Source organism: Ciconia boyciana, chromosome 3, assembly GCF_034638445.1.
Source record: "Ciconia boyciana chromosome 3, ASM3463844v1, whole genome shotgun sequence".
NCBI classification, from domain to species: Eukaryota; Metazoa; Chordata; class Aves; order Ciconiiformes; family Ciconiidae; genus Ciconia; species Ciconia boyciana.
This window is the reverse complement of record NC_132936.1, coordinates 28,756,016-28,776,203: the sequence shown is the minus strand read 5'-3', so window position 1 is coordinate 28,776,203 and position 20,188 is coordinate 28,756,016. Positions and strand designations below refer to the sequence as shown.

Sequence of the window (20,188 nt, the reverse complement as noted above, 5' to 3'; positions counted from 1 at the left end):
TTTGTAAATATAGTAACACTTAAGGTTTGGAGATTTATTTAAAAAAACCCCCACACTTGCACAATTATCAGATGCACTTCAGTAGCATATGCAACGATAATAAAATCAGGGCAATATATCAAATTGCAATATCAAAGGAATTACTTTTCAACACAGAAGTGCACAATTAGCAACTGCCTCTTCTGTAAAAAGTAATAAATAATCAGAATACTAGAAAAGAGTATTTTGTACCACTGTGCACCAAATACCACTAAGAAAAAGAATATATATCACAAGTATATACATAGCAAAGGAAAGCAGAAAGTGACAGGTTGCTTTAAAGTCATCCATCTGTATCAAAAACTTGATTCCAGGCTACTAGCTAAAGAAGTAACTGAATAATGCCTTAAAGAAATTGATCCAGCTTTCATTCTTTCCTTTGTTCTAAACATCGCATCATCTTTCAAGTCTCCAATTTCACATTCACAGACTAATCATACAAATAGGTCTGAAAACAATAACAGCCAAGTAACGATCACTGCTATAAGAGGATTTTATTTTCAACTATCAGAGCATTTTTACAATTGTACTGTGATTAATTTGTCTTGATTCATCTTATTACTTTCTTGTTTCAAATATTTTAAAAGCATACTGGAGTTAGCCCCCTCTTTTTGGGGGAGAAGGCAGTTATTTTTTAAGCAACAGGAACAGGATGTGAAAGACTATGAACATTAATATCTGTTTAGGGTAAGACTACATTTTATAGAAAAAACAAACCAGCCTTAAAATAACAGTGAGATTATGAAGCCAACTGGCATAACCATTTGACAGTTGATCCTATCATCTGAACAACAATAATTTACCATTTAGGCACTCTTAGCCTAGCAATTTGCAGAGTAATTTGAATTACAGCGCCTAAAGAAAAAAAATGTTTTATTTTGCACTCTGCATTTGTCTCTGTTGTGAACATGCCAGTACATGATCATTGCTCCCCCCAACAGAGCATCTCTACCAGTTTCAGTGCTTTCTTTGTAGGCACTACTTGATTTTTTCTTTCCACTGAATACATGGTTTCACACTTCATTTACAATATACTTTACAGATTCCTCTCTAAAGGTAAAATATTGTTTCTTAAAAACTTTTCTGCAGTGTTTTTATCAATGACCCCTGGGGTATGTCCACATGAGTGATTCAGAGCACAGGAAGAGTTCTTTCTGGTGGAAGTTTTCCTTGTGCCTATGCTTAGCCTGGTGGTAGGCTCTCCACTGTGCCACTGAAGTGTTCAAGGTAACTTCCTTCCTGCTGAAGACTGAAGTTGTGTGCCAAGAATTCTTAGGATTGGTGCAAATGTTGCAGCCATTAAAGACGAATGTGAACACACAATTTTGAAACCATAACCATTTGCAGTGAATTGAACACTCCCTCTTTGCAATACACCAGTCAGTAATGAATAATTAACCTTAGTCTTTAGCAAGTATCATGCACGTATCTTCACAATGCTCCAGTAAGACAAAACAGTATAATTACCTCCACTCTACAGGAAAGGAACAATGGTATGAGTATCAGAAAATAAAAATGTCAAAAGAAGAAAGTACCAATAACAATTGTATTAATCTTCATTTTTTCAGGACATTAAACATTATATGACATTTTACTGTGAAAGAACACAGGCCACTGACTTCAGCTACAGGTGTGAAAAATCAGCTTTTTTTTTTATCCCAGTCTGAAGTTGGTTATCTAAAAGTTGAGAAGAATGAAAATTACATGGAAATAGCAGCCTGCTTGTGAAAAATGCAGTAACTACAACCCCTTGCTTCATTCACAATATGCTTTCTAACTTACGAAGCTAAACACAGGATCATAAAACTTCATTTATTTCTAAGGCCTATCAAGAAATATGCCATAGTAGAAAGTCGTAACCCTGTGATTGAAAACAGGATCCAAGGTGCATTCATGTCTTCATACATGTGAATACACCTAGGGTCAAAGCACAAGTAGGTGGAATCGGACCTGTTCACACAATATTTTTTTAAAACAGAAATAATAAATGTATGTATTTACATTGTTATTTTGCTGATAGCTTGTTTTTATTCTTTCTATTTCCTTTATGCACAGAAAACTGCAACTGAAAAGTGTGTATTTTCCTGAATTCAACTAGTAATTAATTGGCATTCAACTGCAAAATTTATTACCTCTCTTCAAATCCTTTCTTGAAACCTTTGTAAGGGAATGCATTTTGGATTTCTTTTTTAACAAAATACGTATCTCCTCTTAAATCATATCCCACTTAAGGAACTAGATTTAAGGAGGTTTAGGTACCCATTCAAATCATACCTTAAAATCCCTTTCCCCTTCTTCTGGGACTTGAAAGACACATACATACTATAATACATTGTAGCCAGCATTACTTTTTGCCCCATATCTTGTATAAATAGCCATGTCCCAGAGAACTGAAGCTAACAAAAGACTGTCTACCAAACATTCCAAAATACTTCATAATACTCTGGAAAGCTGAGATCTCACAATATTAAACAGAAAGTATCACAGTCCAAACAAAACTTACATAAGGTCTGAAAGATCTGCTCCAACACATACCACAGGCCAGGCAGAGATGGATAAGAGAGAAAGCCTGCTTGATTCTACCTAGGCTGTTCAAGGTAAGGAGCAGGTCACAAACCTCCAAAAATTAGCATACATTTTTCATGCTCTCAAAGAGACAGCACATATATGTTACACTTTCCTCACTAACAATACTCTCAAAAATATTAGCAAGGGTTAGGCCAATGACTAATACGTGAATAATACTGCCCATTGCACTGAACAGCATTTTCTCACTATTTCCTTGAACATATTCTGTCTTCATTCACCTCTCCTTTCTTCTTTTATTCTTGAACTGTAAATTTGCTAAGGCAAGCTCACCTCACACACAGCTGTCCAATTATTTTTTTTTTTTAATCAACCAACAAAAAAGGCTAACCTTGCCTTTCAGATAGTACTGTTTGTGGTCACTTACCTGCTTGGCATATTAATTTAGTCACATTATACCTGTATTTCATAAAGGACATTGGTTTCCTAGTGATTTAGTGGTAAAGTAAGATTTTTCTAGTCCTCATCTGTAAAGAGTCTCTTTGGGGCTTCCCTTTTTTCCCCGTGCTTCAGGAGAATGACCAACGAAATTAATAAAATCATAAGCAAAGAGAGAAAAAAACCCCCACCTTTAAAAGACATTACTGTGCCTTTTGCCCAATTATCTACTTTAACAAGCATCTATTCAAATATGTAGCACAATGTGCGCATTAACTACATCCTCATATTCACATATTTAGCTATTTTTCATTTGTTGAATTACCTTGTCTGCATCCACTTTTCCTCTGATAAATTCTTTCTTCCAGAATTCCAGTGCCTGTTCCAGAGTCAAGCCGATGCCTTTTAAGAACAGTCCATATTGCATACGGCCTCCATGACGGAGATGATGGTTATCACGCAGGGCTTTGTGCAACTGGCGCATGCAAAGAGGGAATGATTTCACAGAAAGCTGTCAAGAGAAAAAATTGTGTTTAAGGCATACTGATAATTTAATTTGCAGGATATATGCTTATTGTGATCATTAATTAGCTCCACTTGAAAATGCCAATGGCTGGAAAAAAAGATATGCATGTGCAGAGTGCCTTGGGATGGATGATAACACAAGTGTGTCCATCAGCCATCAAATCCAATAACCATCTCAAGAACAAAATCCAAAGGGCAGAGTAATGCAGGTGGTAGTATCACACTATCTTCAGCTACAAAGTAACACAGGTTTAATTGCTGTCAGGAAAAATATATCCACAGTCCCATTACAACGTTTCTTGCTTCTTCCTTACTTTAGCTTCTGGAATAGCAAGGTGACCTTTGTGAGAGTTTTCAGGCATTGGGGGAGGGGATAGGTTTTTTTAAACATCTTTGAAAAACTACAAGCACGAGTAAAATCCATTGCAACTGATCTGCAGGTTTTTTTTCTGCAGAATAGAATACTATTTCTTATAAAGCAAGATCTCAGAGATAAAAAAAATGCAACATTCAAGTTTACTTGGGCTTTGCATTTTTATTTTTAACATCTGAGTCATGCCATGGAATTTACTACCAAAGGAACACTGTCATGGTTAAGATGGACACTGAAAACACAAATGATTTCTAAAGTTCAGATAAAGGACTGGTAATGTGTTTTTAATTGTCTCTGCACCATTGATGTGGTTTTACAATCCATTTTATTTACTTCCTTGTTTTGATAAACCCTTCTGTAAGTCAAAAGTCCAAAAAAGAGCATTGAAAAGACTAATACTGCAACGCAATTATCATAAACTAAACATCATGGGTTGCAAAATTATTAAATAAGAAAATTTTGTTAAACTCTGTTTATAATTATGTTAGGTATTTGTGAAAGTACACAAAATTAAGCAGCAAATTAAGCAATTCATTATAGCTCCAGTCTAAATCCTGATTAGATGCATTTTTAGTTAATTCTGCTCCATTTTAAACTTTATCACAATTTCATTCAAGTAGTTCTAAAGAGTTACAAAGGAAATATGAATCAAAAAAAGATAAAGGCTTTATATCTTTTCTGTACATAGAGTAGTTGAATTTAAAAAGTTATGTATCAACATACAATATAACTCAATAAACACAGAGGACTTACAGTATCGATCTGTTCTAGAGAAATTTTTCCAGTGTTCTTTTGCACGCTGTAATCTGGGCCAACATAAGAATGGCTGAAAAACAAAGCAAAGAGTACAGCATCATTTAAAACTGTTCCAAAAAAGTATTTTTTTAAAAGTTTACAAATTTAGAAAGAAATTATTTCACCAATTAAGGGCTGCAAATATTTTATATCAGGCAAAACCAAGAAAACAGTATGACAGTTATGTAAGTAATTAAGATTTATGAAACCAACATTAGAGTCAACATGGTAAAGAAACCCTCCCTCCCTTTATCTGAAAGGAGTGGTGAGGGGTCATTCAGAATTCAGATCATAGGATCACACTACTGTTGATGTTGAAAGAGACCTCTGAAGATCATCTAGTGCAACCCCCTGCTCAAAACAGAGTTAACTACAGCAGGTAGCTTAGCATCTTATCAAGCCGGGTTTGAGCATCTCCAAGGACAGAGACTCCATAACCTTCTGAGCAACCTGTTCCAGTGTTTGACTACCCTGGCAGTAAAACAGTGTTTTCTTATGTTTAAGTGGAATTTCCTATATATCAGTTTGTGCCTATTGCCTCCTGGCCTATCACTGCATACCACTGAGAAGAGTCTCACTCTGTCTTCCTTACTCCCCCTTATCAGACACCTATTTATATGAACTGGTAAGATTCACACATACACCCTCCTGAAATTTATCTCCTCCAGGCTGAACAATCTCAGCTCTCTCAGCCTCTCCTCATATGTACTGAGGAGCCCAAGATTGGACACAGCCCTCCAGATGTGGCCTCACCAGTGCTGAGCAGAGGGGAAGGATCACGTCCCTCAACCTGCTGGCAGTGCTCTTCCTACTGCTGCCCAAGAGACTGTTAGCTTTCTTTGCTTCAAGGGTACATTGGTGGCTTGTTGTCCACCAGGACCCCAAGGTCCTCTTCTGCAACCCTGTTTCACAGCTGTTCAGCCCTCAGCCTACACTGGTACATGGGGTTATTCCTCCCCAGATGCAGAGCCTGGTATTTCCCTCTGTTGAGCTTCATAGGGTTCCTGTCAGCCCATTTCTCCAGCCTGTCCAAGTCCATCTGAAAGGCAGCACACCCATCTGGTGTAAACCATTCCTCCCAGTTTTATATCATCTGAGACTTGCTGAGTGTGCACCTTGTCCCATCACCTAGGACACTAAAGAAGCAGCTAAACAATATAGGACCCAGTATCAATCCCTGAGGTACTCCACCAGAGACTGGCCTCCAGCTGGTCTTAATGTCTCTGATCACAAACCTTTGATCACAGCACTTCAGCCAATTTTCAGTTCACCTCACTGTCCATTTACCTAGCCCATACTTCATCAGTTGTCAATGAGGATGTTACAAGAGACAGTGTCAAAAACCTTGCTAAAGTCAAGATAAACAACATCCACTGCTTTCCCCCCCATCTATTGAGCCTTCTATGATAAAATGACCAGCGATGAGGTTAGTCAAGCATAATTTCCCGTTCACAAACCATGCTGACCACTCATGATCACCTTCTTGCCCTTCATATGTCCGGAGCTGAGATGAGGCTGACCAGTCTATAGTTCCATGGATCCTTCTCCTTACTCTTTGTGAAGGCAGGGTTCACTTTTGGTTTCTTCCAGTAATCAAGAACCTCTTCTACTTTGCTACTTGTGTAGCATTTTAAAAACACAAACAAACAAAAAGCCTGATGTATCACTATGAAAATCTACCATGGGGGAAAAGTAAAAACTCAAAAAGTACTTAACTGTACCAACAAAAAGCTGTGAAGGCTTTTACTGCAGTACTGACATATAAACACGTTAACTCCTGACAGTAGCTGTCTAGCCAAAATACCACAGGACTTTGTATGTGCTGCCTCATCTTTCATTCATACTGCAATGAAGCTACTTCTGATACCCGAGCTAAGTTCAGGTAACCCTATACTACAGCAAAGACAGTCACGTAGACATTGTCACCAAAGTAATTTCAAATCAAATACAAGCATCTAATGTCCAGCTTTTACTTTTACATGTATAGATTTATTGAATGAGGATATATGCAGGGCTACAGAATAGGCCAAGAGAAATGCTGACAGCAGAACCCAACCAAACTCAAGACTTGACAGTACAGCAGGCAATAAAGAAAACAGGGGCTTTGGATACAGCATATTGGTCCAAAAATCAGGTTGCAAAGTCTGGGTAAGAGCAAATTTCTTTGCACAAGAGGGTTTTTGCAACTAACTTACAAAGATTATTTCTTACACCTTTTGAAGGTGTATAGAGGTTATCTCCAGAAAAAAGGAATTTAGCTAAATGATGATACTAGGTGCTACAGATTATTTTGTGACATTTCAATAACGTAAAGTGTGAAAAGCATATAGCTAAAAGTTGATTTTACTACAATACAAACAGTTTGTTTAATTATACATGCATTCATTCGTTCTTTAGTCTTATTTCTGGCATGCACTGGAGCACTAGGCAAGCTTACTGTACTTAATAGATTTTTTTTCATTACACAACAATGCATAAATAATTAAAAGTATTTGAGCTGTGTATGTCTATTACTACTGATTCTACTAAAGAAGTATCTAAATTTCCTTGTAGAACCAGACCTGCATCACTTTACTTGGGCAAACTACAAACAAAACAAAAATCACAGTCCCAAAAATATGACAATAGAGCATAGGACAATAGAAAATAGCTGTTGCTTAGGCAACTTTTTTTTTTTTTTTAAAACAACCAATTAGGAAAATAACCATTCAGCCAGTTATCACATCCCAGGCTGAGTGCTGGTAACTTCTTAAGCTGCTCTACCATAATCACTTTAGATCATCTGCTTTTACTCTATAGTATTTATTAGAACCACACCAATACTGAAAAAAAATTGCTAAGCTAAAGAAAACCACTTCTTCCTAGCATCTGTAGAAAGGATTGGCCTGGGAAGAGGAGGTCCAAAGAGAAGACACAAAAGTTTTCCTATACAATAAGTGAACAAAATAAGACTTCAGAAGTTACTGCTAAAAAGAGGACATACTCTCTGAATCTTGCTGACCATTATGTCTGGACTTGGTAGAAAGCTTTACTGCAAGGACAGAAAGCTCAGTGCCGGGGGGTGGGGGGGAGAAGAAGAAATTCTACTTTTCAGACTCTGAAAAACTTGTCATGTGGCCTTTGGCAGCTAAGCTATTGGATTCCTGTCCCAAGGAGCTCAAAGGACTAGAGCTTTTGGATTTGCAATTTTAGGTGCCAGGCCTTCTGATTTTCTACAGTAGAGATTCCCCAGGTTCCTCGATTTCATCATAAGAAAATCACACTCTTTTCTACACATATTGCCATTATTTTCTCTAAATTTCTATTAAAAAAATTTCAACAACCTTGCAAAAAAAAAAAATTAAGACTATCCTTTGTTCTATGAACAATGTTCCTTATTTTTTCATGTCATTAAACACTGCCAAAGAGCTTCCTACTGCTGGTTTGAAAACACATTACAATACAAACCAACCAGGCTTGTGATCACCCCTTGCTTTCTTCTCCTATTTTTTGCTTCCAGTTTTAGCTCTTATTTTGGATTCATCCTTTTTTTTATTCCACATAGCTGCTTCGGTTATTTCCTGATCAAGCTTCTTACTCACCTAGAAATACCTATAGTTCTTCATAATTTCTCACTGTGGTTTACTGGAATGCAAGCGGCCATGTGTTCACTTTTCACTTAAAAACCAGTTTTATTTTACCTCCATATATAAATTCCTGTCTCTCTCCATTCAGCCTGACTCAATCACTCAAAACCTGTTTTCCTAAAATCCAAAATCTTAGTTACCAAGAGTTTTCTAAACATATCTTGCAATGAAAGATCAATACCTACATTCACACTGCTGTTGACCAAGAATAAACCTCCACTACATCAATGTTTCCAAGAATGGGATCTATGTCTTTCAAATAAACAGCTGTAGGACCCTTCTGATAAATATTGTATTATTCACAGACGTATCAGTATATCATGAGATTTAGTGAGGATACGAAGGCCACTTTGTAGATGCTGAGGACAGTAAATGACACCAGTCTATTAAGGTGTGCATTCTTCTTTACTTGCTTGTGAGATGAGCATAAGTGAGAAGGAGGGTGAACATATCTGCATGAGTGCTGTGTTATCCATTGAAAAAATCCAGTCTTGCAAAACACTTGGTTTCTGTATCAACCTTATGAACTATCATTTCAAGACAGAATTAACAGAATCATATAAATGTTGGTTGTAAAGGATGTTAGAAGACCGTTTAGTCCCACACCCCGCTTTAAGTGCGACTACTGCCAACACTAGTCAGATGAGCCATGGCTTTTTCTATCCGAATCCTAAAAATCTCCACGAACCAAGATTCCACATCTCTTGGCAATCTGCTGCACTATCATCCTAGCATACCCATTTTTCCTAATGTCCAATCTAAACCTCCCAAGCTGCTATATATGACTATTGTCATTTGTTACATCATCTGGAACCATCAAGAATTCCAGTGCCGTGATGTCTGTTCTTCAAACAGTTGTAGGCTGCTATTTGATCATCCTTAAACCTCCTCTTCATCAGACTAAACAAAGTCAGATAAGCTTCTCCTTATAATTAATGTACAGGCACAGTCCTATAGTAGTTTGATGGGATTACACACGACAGTTTTTCTCTATCTTTGAAATTATTCCTGCTGAAGATTTTAAACAGCAGTGTTAAAACCCTGTAATTTCATCACAAAACCTACATAAACTCCTTTGAAAGCAGGAGTTACAGAAGTGTTCTTCTCATGCATTGAGACAAGTTTCCATTTCTATTAAATTGCTAAAGTTTTAGCAATTTAAATGTCCTTGTAGCCTACAGTGAGCACGTGAAATCCCTAAGCACAATCTTGCATCAAATATTTTAACATTTTAACTAAAATGTTCTCTTTTTTTTTGTCTAGTACAATTAATATTAGAAAGCACCAACAAAACAGAATAGGACAAAAAGAGGGCCAAAGTCACAGATAAAATACATATTTAGTCCAGAACAGTCCAATTACAAAATATATGTTATGTCCATTTAAAAAAATGGGCATGGATTAAAATATCTATGCAGACATAATCCACAGTAAAATGACCTTTTCTGAGGACTAGCTAATTTAAAAGTCACAAGACTTAAATTGAAAAGCTGCCAAAAAATGTGTGGGGCATTAACAACCAAACAATGCTTGTAACCTTCAAGTGTATGCTCTTTTCACACGTTTCTATCTAAGCTTTTGCTCCCCTGATAAAGCTCTATTGACATATGCCAAAAATGAAATACTGCTGTAAGAATTCACACAATGAAGGTAGAGGAAAGCGTACAACTAACTAATATTCTCCTTTCTTATGAGCAAGATGAAGTAAAAATGAATCACAGATTCACAAAAATAAATAACAGAGAAGACCTATTTGGTCATCTGTCTGTTCACTGCCAGAGCTTGTTTTTCAAGTTGTAAAGTTTGATGTATTCTGTCTACTTTAAAGGAACTTCCAAAAAGGCAACTCTGAAGCACTTGTGTAGTTTTTTCAATTGGTGACAAAATGTACTGGCAACAGCCCCTCCGTTTTCGCAAAAGCAAAATGGAAGTAACTTACCAGTCGTTAAACATACATACTCAAGTTAACATAAGAATGTGCAAAAAATACCTTTTTGCATAAATGTAGGATACAGTATCCCTATTAAAGTAGTTGATGTTAAACTAGCTTTTTTTGCAACCTTTCCTTTTCCTATATTTAAAAAGAAGCACAGAGAGGACTGTGATTGCTGTGATATTGAAGGCTGTTCCACTTACATAGATGCATAGCATATATCAAAAGAAATTTCAAATTTCTCAGTAATTACTCCTAGAGAGCACAATTTATAAAAAGCTAACCTAATTGCTCTTTAGCTTCAAATGGAGAAAGGTATGCCACTGAGGCATATTTTTTAAAATCCCAGTAAGATGTATGGTAATAAAAACATGGAAGGTTATTGGCATTCAGAAGTATCCCCTAACCAGCTACGTAACAGTTACACTGCCATATTTATTTCATTCATTGCTCTTGAACAAAGTTTAATCATATGCAAACAAGCAGAGATACAATGAAAGCTATTTTTCCTATTCTGATTTACACTAAAAGCAATAAAACATTCAACTGTTCCTACGTAATAAAAATTACAAGAATTTTTTTTTTTTTTAATCAAAATAAAATGTCAGATTTTGGGTACAGGTACCTCAAGCAGTAGAGCACCACAGGAAATAAAGAGCATGCTAACTAGATATGCATCCTAATTCTGGTGCAGTGCTGTCATGATGGAGCCTCACCACTTCCTTTTCTAATTCATCCAGCATCATTTCAGTGATCTTAATGCAAAGCTGTATGTGTTCAAAAACAGAGCTTTCATTACTGACATTCAATATTTAAGTAAATTCCTATCCTTAGAGATATTAAAAATTCATCTGAATAAATACCTGAGCAACCCAATCTAACTAGATCTCCATTGAGCAGGGGCTAGATTAAATGATCTCCAGAGGTTCATTGCAGGCGAAATTATTCAATGATTCTAAGCCAATGCATCTCCCTCTAATTGTATGGTCTTTGTTCTCCTGCATACTACCATAGTAAGAAAACTCTCCCAAACAATATAAAGTGATAAAAAGCAATCACATATATAAGAAAGAAAACAGATTTGTGCTTAGCCTGAAGAACATCAGAAAGTATTTTTTCTTACTCTTCATCCCCAAACATATTCAAAGAAAGTAGAAAGCTTCTATATACTGTATACTACTGAGAGAGGCAGACTATTTCAGCTGTGTTGCAGAGCACTCTTAATGGTTCCCATTTTCAGCTCTCTCCTTAGGTCCATTAAAAGAAGAAAATAGGACTCCATTCATCAATGACAGTATTGGAGAAATCTTCCGAAAAGATCACAGAACATAAAATATTTGCAATGAGGAAGGCCCATACTCTGAGCAGTGTAATGTGGAATCTGTTTCGTTCATATAGAAGCTTAACAACTTTGCACTTGCTATAAAAAAAGTTTTTATAAAAGCTACAAATATTTTCTTGTTACTTAGAAGCAACACAAGCTCTGTAAATTATGTTTCACATCACTTACAAAGCTTTTATTAAGTTGAAAGGATACTTTCAGGGTTTTTTTTTTCCAGTCAAAGCCAATCACACAGATGAAGTGTCTGAAAAAAACAAACTGTAGCTAAAACATTCTATTAATACAATTATTTTAATCTGTATGAAAGAATACACTCATGCTTTCAGTTTATGCTACCTGAGATGATTAAGCAGAGGTTGTAGTCTCTCATCAGACTGTATGGAAGGCAGCGATCGTGCTGTCAGCTAGAAGAAAACAGAAGTTCAATTGACAAAATATTAGCTTCAAAAAAATTGATAGCACAAAGCAGGAATGATGTAACGAATCACCCTGCATTGCTACAACTTTACACAACATTGGATAAGACATACTTTCTCCTGTTAAAAATAACTGAGCACAACCTTCCAGCATCTGAAGTTAGCAGAAATATTTACAAGTTAACGAACAGTGAAAAATATTTTTTCTAAAATCACAATGTTACTTGAGTTAAAAATAGCAAGACATCATTGAAAGTGGTATACTTTTTTCCAAACATACTTGAACCAGAAGTCATATTCTACCTAGACAGCCTTCTAGCAGTCACATAATGTAAATATAGTACACATTAAGCCATATTATATAAAATTTACATTTGTATAGAAACATTCACATAATATTTAGCACTATATGACTTTTATATAGACATGCTTCTGTGTACACTGGTTTTTTTTTAAATGGGCATAACCTGTATTTTGTAATTTGACTGTTCTAAACTAAATACATACTTTTTTCTTGCAACCGTTTCATATGACTAGCTAAAACATTAAACTTTTTCTGAAAAAATAAACCTAGTAGTCTATAAATCAACAAGTACATGTCACGCTATTGCAGAATACTAGTTACTTGGTGTATTAACTAAAATAATTGGAAAATATATGTATCAAATTTGCTTAATATCAGTATATATGTGTCTACCTTCACCTAGAAAAGTTAGAAGCATAGCAGTTCTGATACTGCTGACATACATCTAACAAAATATTTCATATAACATGCATTTCGTGATTCTCTTGCTGCCAAGTTAGGCTGTATTTTGAAAGCTACCTTCACACAAATTTAAAGTTTCAACATATTTCACATTGTATGAATCACCATCAAGTTCTTAAGTATTTTACAGGTACCTTAAAATAGCATGCATACAGTTATACATACTCTTTAAAAATCTTATTAAAAAAAACAAACAAAAAAACCTTTTAGGACCAATAGTGCAGCTTCACCTTGCTGGCTCTGACACACAAGTAAAGACAAGCACTGAAGTAGGACTAACTAGAAGGCTGCAACTTCTATTTATAATCCACAAATAAATATATCCCGGAAAAAGCTGTGCTCAGTGTTTGGGTACAGGGGGTTTATCTGTAACTGTAAGAAACTCCATCAGCTCATAGGTAGACAATGTGAATATAAAGGAGTTTAATATTTTCCTGAAATATCACCCATTCATCACATCCATTTCATAACCTTTGCTGCTAGGCAGAAATCAGACTGGGGCCAAATTTTAAACTCGTGCCTCAAGCTAGCAATACCAACCACCAGCTAAATGAGAGGAGGTTCAAAATAGCTAGTCTGTCAAGTGAAAGTTGAAGCTACTGAACACAAGGACAGCAGGGAAGGAGGAATGGGCCATTTCAGCTGTTAAGCCAGTCCTGGCCTGCAGCGATCACTGCTTCAAAACACAGCTCTTCTCAGTCTCGGGTAACCCAAGTGTACTCATCCGATCTGACTGCTGCAGTAAAGGTAACTCAGGCAGTTTCAGCAATCCATTCATCTTTCTTTAAAAATAAGGCTGGTCTCTTGGCAATTAAAGCATTACCCACATTCCCTTATTTTATGGAGCTAAACTGAGATGCATATGGTACTGTAAAAAGTCATTAAGCTCTGTATTTATTCAGAAGTTTCTTTTGATAAAAAACTCATTTTCTTACCACTGAGTATTAAAGGCCAATACACGTATTGTTCTATATTCATGTCCTCTATAAAGTAACCCTCTAATTTTGTTTTAAACACAATCAGAAAACCAGAATTTTTTTCTGAAGAGAACTTGGAAGCCCTCTAAATACTGGCCAAGTATTTCCACTTGGCTAAAACCAGAACAGAGCCTGAATTAACTGAAATACCATCTGCTTCTATTTCTATTAATAACTTAACTGATACAGAAAGCAATATTTGTGTGCACACTCATACACATATGTGTATTTTTACATGAGACTAGCATACAGTATTTTTCTCTACACAGTACTTTAAGTATTAGATTTAATCAGGAAAAAAAAAAAAGAAAAACATTTTTTCCTCATTATAAACAATGCATTTACAACAAGGCAATGTTTGTGAAAGTCAAACTGGTGAGTGGTGTAAGAAGCAAAACAGTAAAATTCAAAACCTGCAAAAGTATTGATATTATTGCCAAAGTTATATATACAATAAACTACATTGTTATGTCAACATTATCAATTAACAGAAATACTGTTTTAAAACTAATTTGGAAGACTTATAGGAATTGAGGTAGAACCAAGAACTAGTGATTTTGGTGTTTAACCAAGCTTTTTCCTGATGTTGCAATGAAATAATATGGAAGAAGTGGCCTATGCTGGCTGTTTCAGGAACCACCATTAAAGGGGAAAAAAACATAATCCCTTGAAGTCACAGGAGAATCCACATGGCCAATGTTTTTCTTAATTTTTTTTCTTACTGTCTTGTGTTTTACCAACAATTATGGAATCTGCAAATTTTAGGAGCAAAATGAATACACATTTTCCTCCACTATGTTGCCTGGAAGGACAAGATAAAGTTCTCTACAGAATATGCTGTTGTGAAAATAAGATCATACACCTTTCAACTCTTTCAACTAACACTTTGTTAGGTTAGTTCAAATGTTTATTTTCACGAAAATGTGGGATCCTCATGACACTGTTTTTTTCCATCTAAAACTAAGGATAGTTTTCCTTAAACACAGTTGAGGAGACCCCAACACAGCTGAGGAGAGTCCATCAAAATATTTGAACGATTTTAATTGAAAGAGCAAGTTTCCCTTTAACTTACCTGGAATATAAAAACAATAGGTAAAGTTTTATTGTAGAAAGCCTTTCCTCACAACTGTATTTTTTCCTAACTGAGCCACAGTGTAAATAAATTTAGCTTTTACAAAGGTGGTGGTAAATTAATGTTAGTGTTTCAAACAGCTAAGAATTTTACATCCTTTTTCAACAGTATTTTTCTAAAATAAAAAGATAATCCCAATTACAGAATCCAAACCGAGATTCTGCAGACTTTTTCCAATCACTCTGAAACGAAATTTAGACAAACTCCTACAAGCACAGCCTTGCCTTCATCTCTGTATGGTACTCATCTTACCAGAAAAAAAAAGGAAAAACGCAGTATTCAATATTTTAGATATATGAAAGACATCAAAATGTTGTCAAGGAGCATAGCTCCAAACTCTAATCATGCTGAAGCAGTACACAGAACATAAAACACTGCAGACTTAAGATATTTCCAGTCCCAAGGCCCAGATGATCAGAGGAGCGGGCAGAGTGAGCCACAGACAGAACACGCAGACACCTCAGAGTTGAGCTGAGATGGTGAAAGCTGGGGTGAGTGATGTAGATCATTAAGGCAAATTAAGCACCATGTTATCAATATCACACAACATTTAAAACTGAGAAAGGAGGAAGAATACTTAACAATATGAGGAAAAGGAATGAATAAACTTCATGCTAGCTTTAGTATCACAGTCACTAGCTGTCTTTGCTGCAATTCAGATTGCCAAAAGTAAAAAAAAAAAAAAAAACCACCAACACACAAAACACCACAAAAAACCAAACCAGATTTTTCCAGAGGGGGAAGAAAAAAAATCAAACCAGAATCTTCATACATTTGAAATAACCAGAATTTCCAAAAGCAAACTTTCTAAAGTTTTGACAAAAGTCAGTAATATTTTTATGCAGTGTTGTAGGGGAAGAGCAAGAAGCTGAGTTCTTCTTTTCTATTGAGCTCTACGCAACAATCACATCTCTAGTGTTCACTATGCTGCATTTGTGGCAAATAAACAGGATATATTCATATGGCATGAAGAAGGTAACAATTTGAGAATGTAGAAAGCATGTGATGATTGAAAAACTACATGAACATTAGAATTATTTAAGATTTGGCAGTGGTACTTCAAGTAATAATGAAGGTAAAAGGATGACAACTTATAAGTTGATGTCTAAAAACCAGTCTGTTTTTCTTCTCCCCCTCCAAACATGAGAGCAGCACATGAAATTACAAGTTATTGAAGATTTACTACAAACCTTAAAAAAAAGTTAACTTGACACAAAGCCTGAAGTTAAGTAGCAGCTCCACATGCTATCAGGAAGGCAATGACATTTTTATACATGCCCATAAAGAACAACATTATCATGGCTCAATTAACTTGTCTCAATTCTTTAGGAGTGCATGTATTTCTTGATTTTGAGGTTATCATGTGAGAGCTATTTGCTCTCCAAGTGTTTTTCTGCACAAAAAAGATAAGAGGATTTTTATTTTCACAAAGAGTTTACTTTCTAAATGAGATGTCCTAATTAGCTGTATTGCACAAGAAAATTTTAATATGCTGTCAGACCATTTGATGAATTTTTTTTTTTTTTTAAATCACATTAAGTTGTATGTCATCGAGAAAAATTACATGGAAGGCTTAGGAGGAAAGCACAGAAAGAAGGGTTTTGTGGCAAAGGTTACTTTCAGCTGAGGCAGGCTACTGAATTACTCCAGGCTCTTTCTACAGTTCACCAGGGGAAAAAAAAAGTTTCTTTAGGAGGGTGCATTAGAGAACCTAAAATATAAATCATTACCAAGAGGATTTCCTTATCAACTGCTAAGTACTCCCAGAACAACGAGTGTCTGAAGGGATGCTGTCCACGTGCACATCCACAGCCTGCCATTTGCCTATACACAATTTGTCAAGCCCAACTTTTTTTTTTTAAATATCCTAGAACTACCTGTGCTGGCATTCATGCTATTTCTTTCATATTTTAATGAACAATGTACAAGCAGGCTTAGTGTGCTTTTGCCTCCTCAGTTCTTTTAAAACCCAGACAAGCAGGATTACATCAGATGGGACTCGTATTTAAAAGGAAGGGTGACTGCACTGTGAATATGTCTAGGGACAGAGTATCTCAAAAAATGCTCAGTCCCTGGAAAGTTACCTTGCTTTTTCCCCCCAAGAAATTCTTCCTTCATAACTCCAAGCTTTATAACAAAGTTTACTTGAAGGAGGCTTGCAGAGACTTTGAACAGAGGACTGCTCTATCAAGTGCTAAACGCACCTCCGAAATACATAGTACTTTTAAAGGTGAGGCCACGGTTCCCAGCAGGCACTCTGCAGTTCTTGGAAATATAGACACTCCTCTAGAGGGGCTACCTAAATTATTTAACCTATATCTCCACTGGTAGTTCCAGAACAAACATCACCTCCACACACGCTCCACTACTCAGTGTAACAAGGTCTGAATTAAGATCAGGCATAGGTTTGGGAGCCTTCTGTGGCATAGATGAAAAGATTTTCCTAGAATGTTTTTCTCTGTTTATTTGTGCTATGATAGTTACACCACTAACAAAGGGTGTGACGGAATGTGTCTAATTCAAATGCAAAGATGAAATAAGGTTAAAGTAGGGATTGATCAAGGCAGCCATAAAAACTAAAGAAAAGGCTTTAACAAAAACACCCAAAACCAATGAACAGAAAAAAGCCAGTTACCTTTGCCATCTGCAAAAGTCTACCATCACCTGTGACCATATAACATCATGCTCAGCAATAAAACTGAAGGGCTGTTTTTCCAAAGTAGTCATTCCTCAGGGCCTGGCTGGGCATCAGTCTGCTGGTGGTGAGCATCACTTGTGGTTTTTTACTTCCCCCCACCCCACTTTGCTTAATAAACTGTCTTTACCTCAACCCATGTGTTTTCTTATTTTTGCCCGTCCTGAATCTCTCCTCCATCCCTCGGGGAAGGATGCAGGGAGGCTTTCCTGCCAGCCAGGGTCAATCCACCCCATACATATATAAACTCACTTCACACCAATAAGAAGCTGATAAATTTGAGCTTAAGGATAGATTTCACACTATTTTGAAAGCTTAGTTGTCTATCTTACAGGAATCTAAAAAGAGCTGCTACTGGTTTGTACAAAATCTACTGAAGGTGGTTCTATATCACCTCCTTTTACACTCAACAGCAAGTCTTCCCTATTAACAGAGGCAAAAAAAAAAATTATACTCCAAACTTGGGAAAACAAACAAAAAAACTCCCAACAATAAAAAAAAGAGATTACATGTGTTTAACTAGAAACTAAGATACAAAGAGTCAAAATCCACTATAAATGAGATATTTTATATCCCTTTAAAAACCAGAAAGTTGATCCCATCTAGACAGGAAAAAAAAATTGAACTTCAACCCACACTCCTAACTGCTTCCCCAGTAATGTAGAGACCTGACCTGAAGAAGCCACCTCCAGAAGTAACCAGTATAGTCACCATATCCATTTGAAATGGTACTACAAATGATACTATTTAATTATCAAATTTAATATACCAATTTAGCACACATTTTCAATACCCTCCAAAAAAGGTCAAAGAAAAATGCATGAAGACTTTGTGCTTACAATATGTAGTATTACAGATCAGCTAATTTTTCCCTACAATTGCACATCTCCCTACAATTTTCCTGTACAACCATTTTGACACTTCACTACTCCATTACTGGTCTTCAACTTTTAAGCTGGAGAGAGAACATCCAGGTTAGTTGCTTTTCCATTTTATTTTTAATTGCTCTAATTAAACAAATTGGTACCAAAACTAGTTTTAAATGCTACTGGGAACAACATAATTATATGGTCTTTAATATTATCCACAAATGTTTTATACCATTAGTATAACAGTTTCTAAGTCTTGGTGAAAACCAGTCAACAAAGGTTCATCAGACCTGTTCTCCACCCACGGAAATTTTTTTTAAAAAAAAAGTAGACTTGAAACAATTATATTATTAACAGTAGCAAGAAATAACAGGACACTGCGACAACAAAGCTCACAGATGAAAAAAAAAAAGCAGAAGATTATGGAAAGCATTTACCTTACAAAATTTCATTGCTCAATTCCAAATCTTTCCATCTTTGTAGCAGCAGTAACAAAACCAGTAGATTAAGCAAAGTAAAAATCTCTGTGACAAGTGTACTGTATGCTGATTTTAAGAATTTAGAAATAACACTCCTATATTCCATGCTCTAACTCTTCAACTAAGTATCATTAACGCATTAGTGAAAAACACCTACAGCAAATTTCTGTAACAGTGATTTTGATGCAGCATAGAATAACTAAAGTTGTTAGGCTTTTGTTAGATTTCAATTAGATAACTAGCAAGCAAATTTTAGAAAGCAATAAGAACACAGAAATTAGAAATAAGAGTATTAGAAGGGAAACAAAAGCCGATGTGTTTTGAATCTTACACCACAGGTTACAGACTACATTTTTATGAGGATTAAATTTACACTGTGAAGGCTCTTGTGTCTTCCCATTATACGTAATGATGAATAGAAAAATGAAGGATTAGGTAGCTAAAAGGTTAAGTATAGGAGGAAATTTCTATTAAGAAAGCAAAGAAACAAACCACGGATTAGGGTGTTCTTTTACTGTATTCTGTACTCTTTAGCCCGTTCTCCCACCACCGTTTGTTCCTATGATGCACTTCAATGCCCTTAGTGCTACAGGCAACCCCTTCCTGCATTTGTTTCCCAGTTGTTACAATAAGAAAGGAGAGAGCATAAAGAAAACCAAATGAGTTCGGACATCAGAACTTCAATTTCAGCCTTCCAAGTGAAAGCCTTAAGATTGTTCTTTATTGCTTTAATGCAATTTAACAAATATTTTTATGAAGAGAGGAAAGAAACATTGCCTGTGTAACATCAACAATTCGACATATTCAGAGTGAACACATCACTAAAATGCTTCCTTAATAATGCTGTATGGATTTAAAAAAAAAAACACCACTTAGGTCAGACATTAAATTATTATGGTTAGGACTTTAAAAGTTTAAAGAGAGAATCTATTTCAGTCTCTCATTGCTGCCTAAGGAATAAGCCGTAACTTACTTGTTTTCTGTTTCATTTGTTTTCTAATATGCCACTTCACAGAATGTGCCCTTCTTGTTAAAGCGTCTTAATTGTGACCTTTGCTTTTTGTTAGTTCATCTTAAAAACCTTAAAAAAAAAACTTTCCTATTCACCATTGCCCTGAAACATTTCATTAAGATAATTCTTTCCTGTCCACTCTGAAAAGGACGCAATACATACGTGATGGTTCAGAAAAGCATTACTTATTAGCCCGAAGGGTTACAGTGGCCTGGTCTGTTGTCTAAAAGGAAAACAAAGGCATG

The 20,188-nt window shown here is 35.8% G+C and overlaps 1 protein-coding gene across 3 annotated transcripts in view; it reads right to left on the bottom strand.

The window, feature by feature from the left end:
• Positions 1-20,188, bottom strand: part of PRIM2 (DNA primase subunit 2) — a 136,340-nt gene that overhangs the window by 50,045 nt on the left and 66,107 nt on the right. For 2 of the 3 annotated variants that reach the window (XM_072855233.1, XM_072855232.1), the window contains exons 8-10: positions 11,934-12,001; positions 4,655-4,727; positions 3,329-3,514 (exon numbers count right to left, since the gene is read on the bottom strand). In XM_072855233.1, the coding sequence (XP_072711334.1) occupies positions 3,329-3,514; positions 4,655-4,727; positions 11,934-12,001 (327 nt within the window). Of the gene's footprint in view, positions 1-740; positions 1,717-3,328; positions 3,515-4,654; positions 4,728-11,933; positions 12,002-20,188 lie in introns of those variants that run through there. The other variant, XM_072855234.1, reaches the window with a different exon arrangement.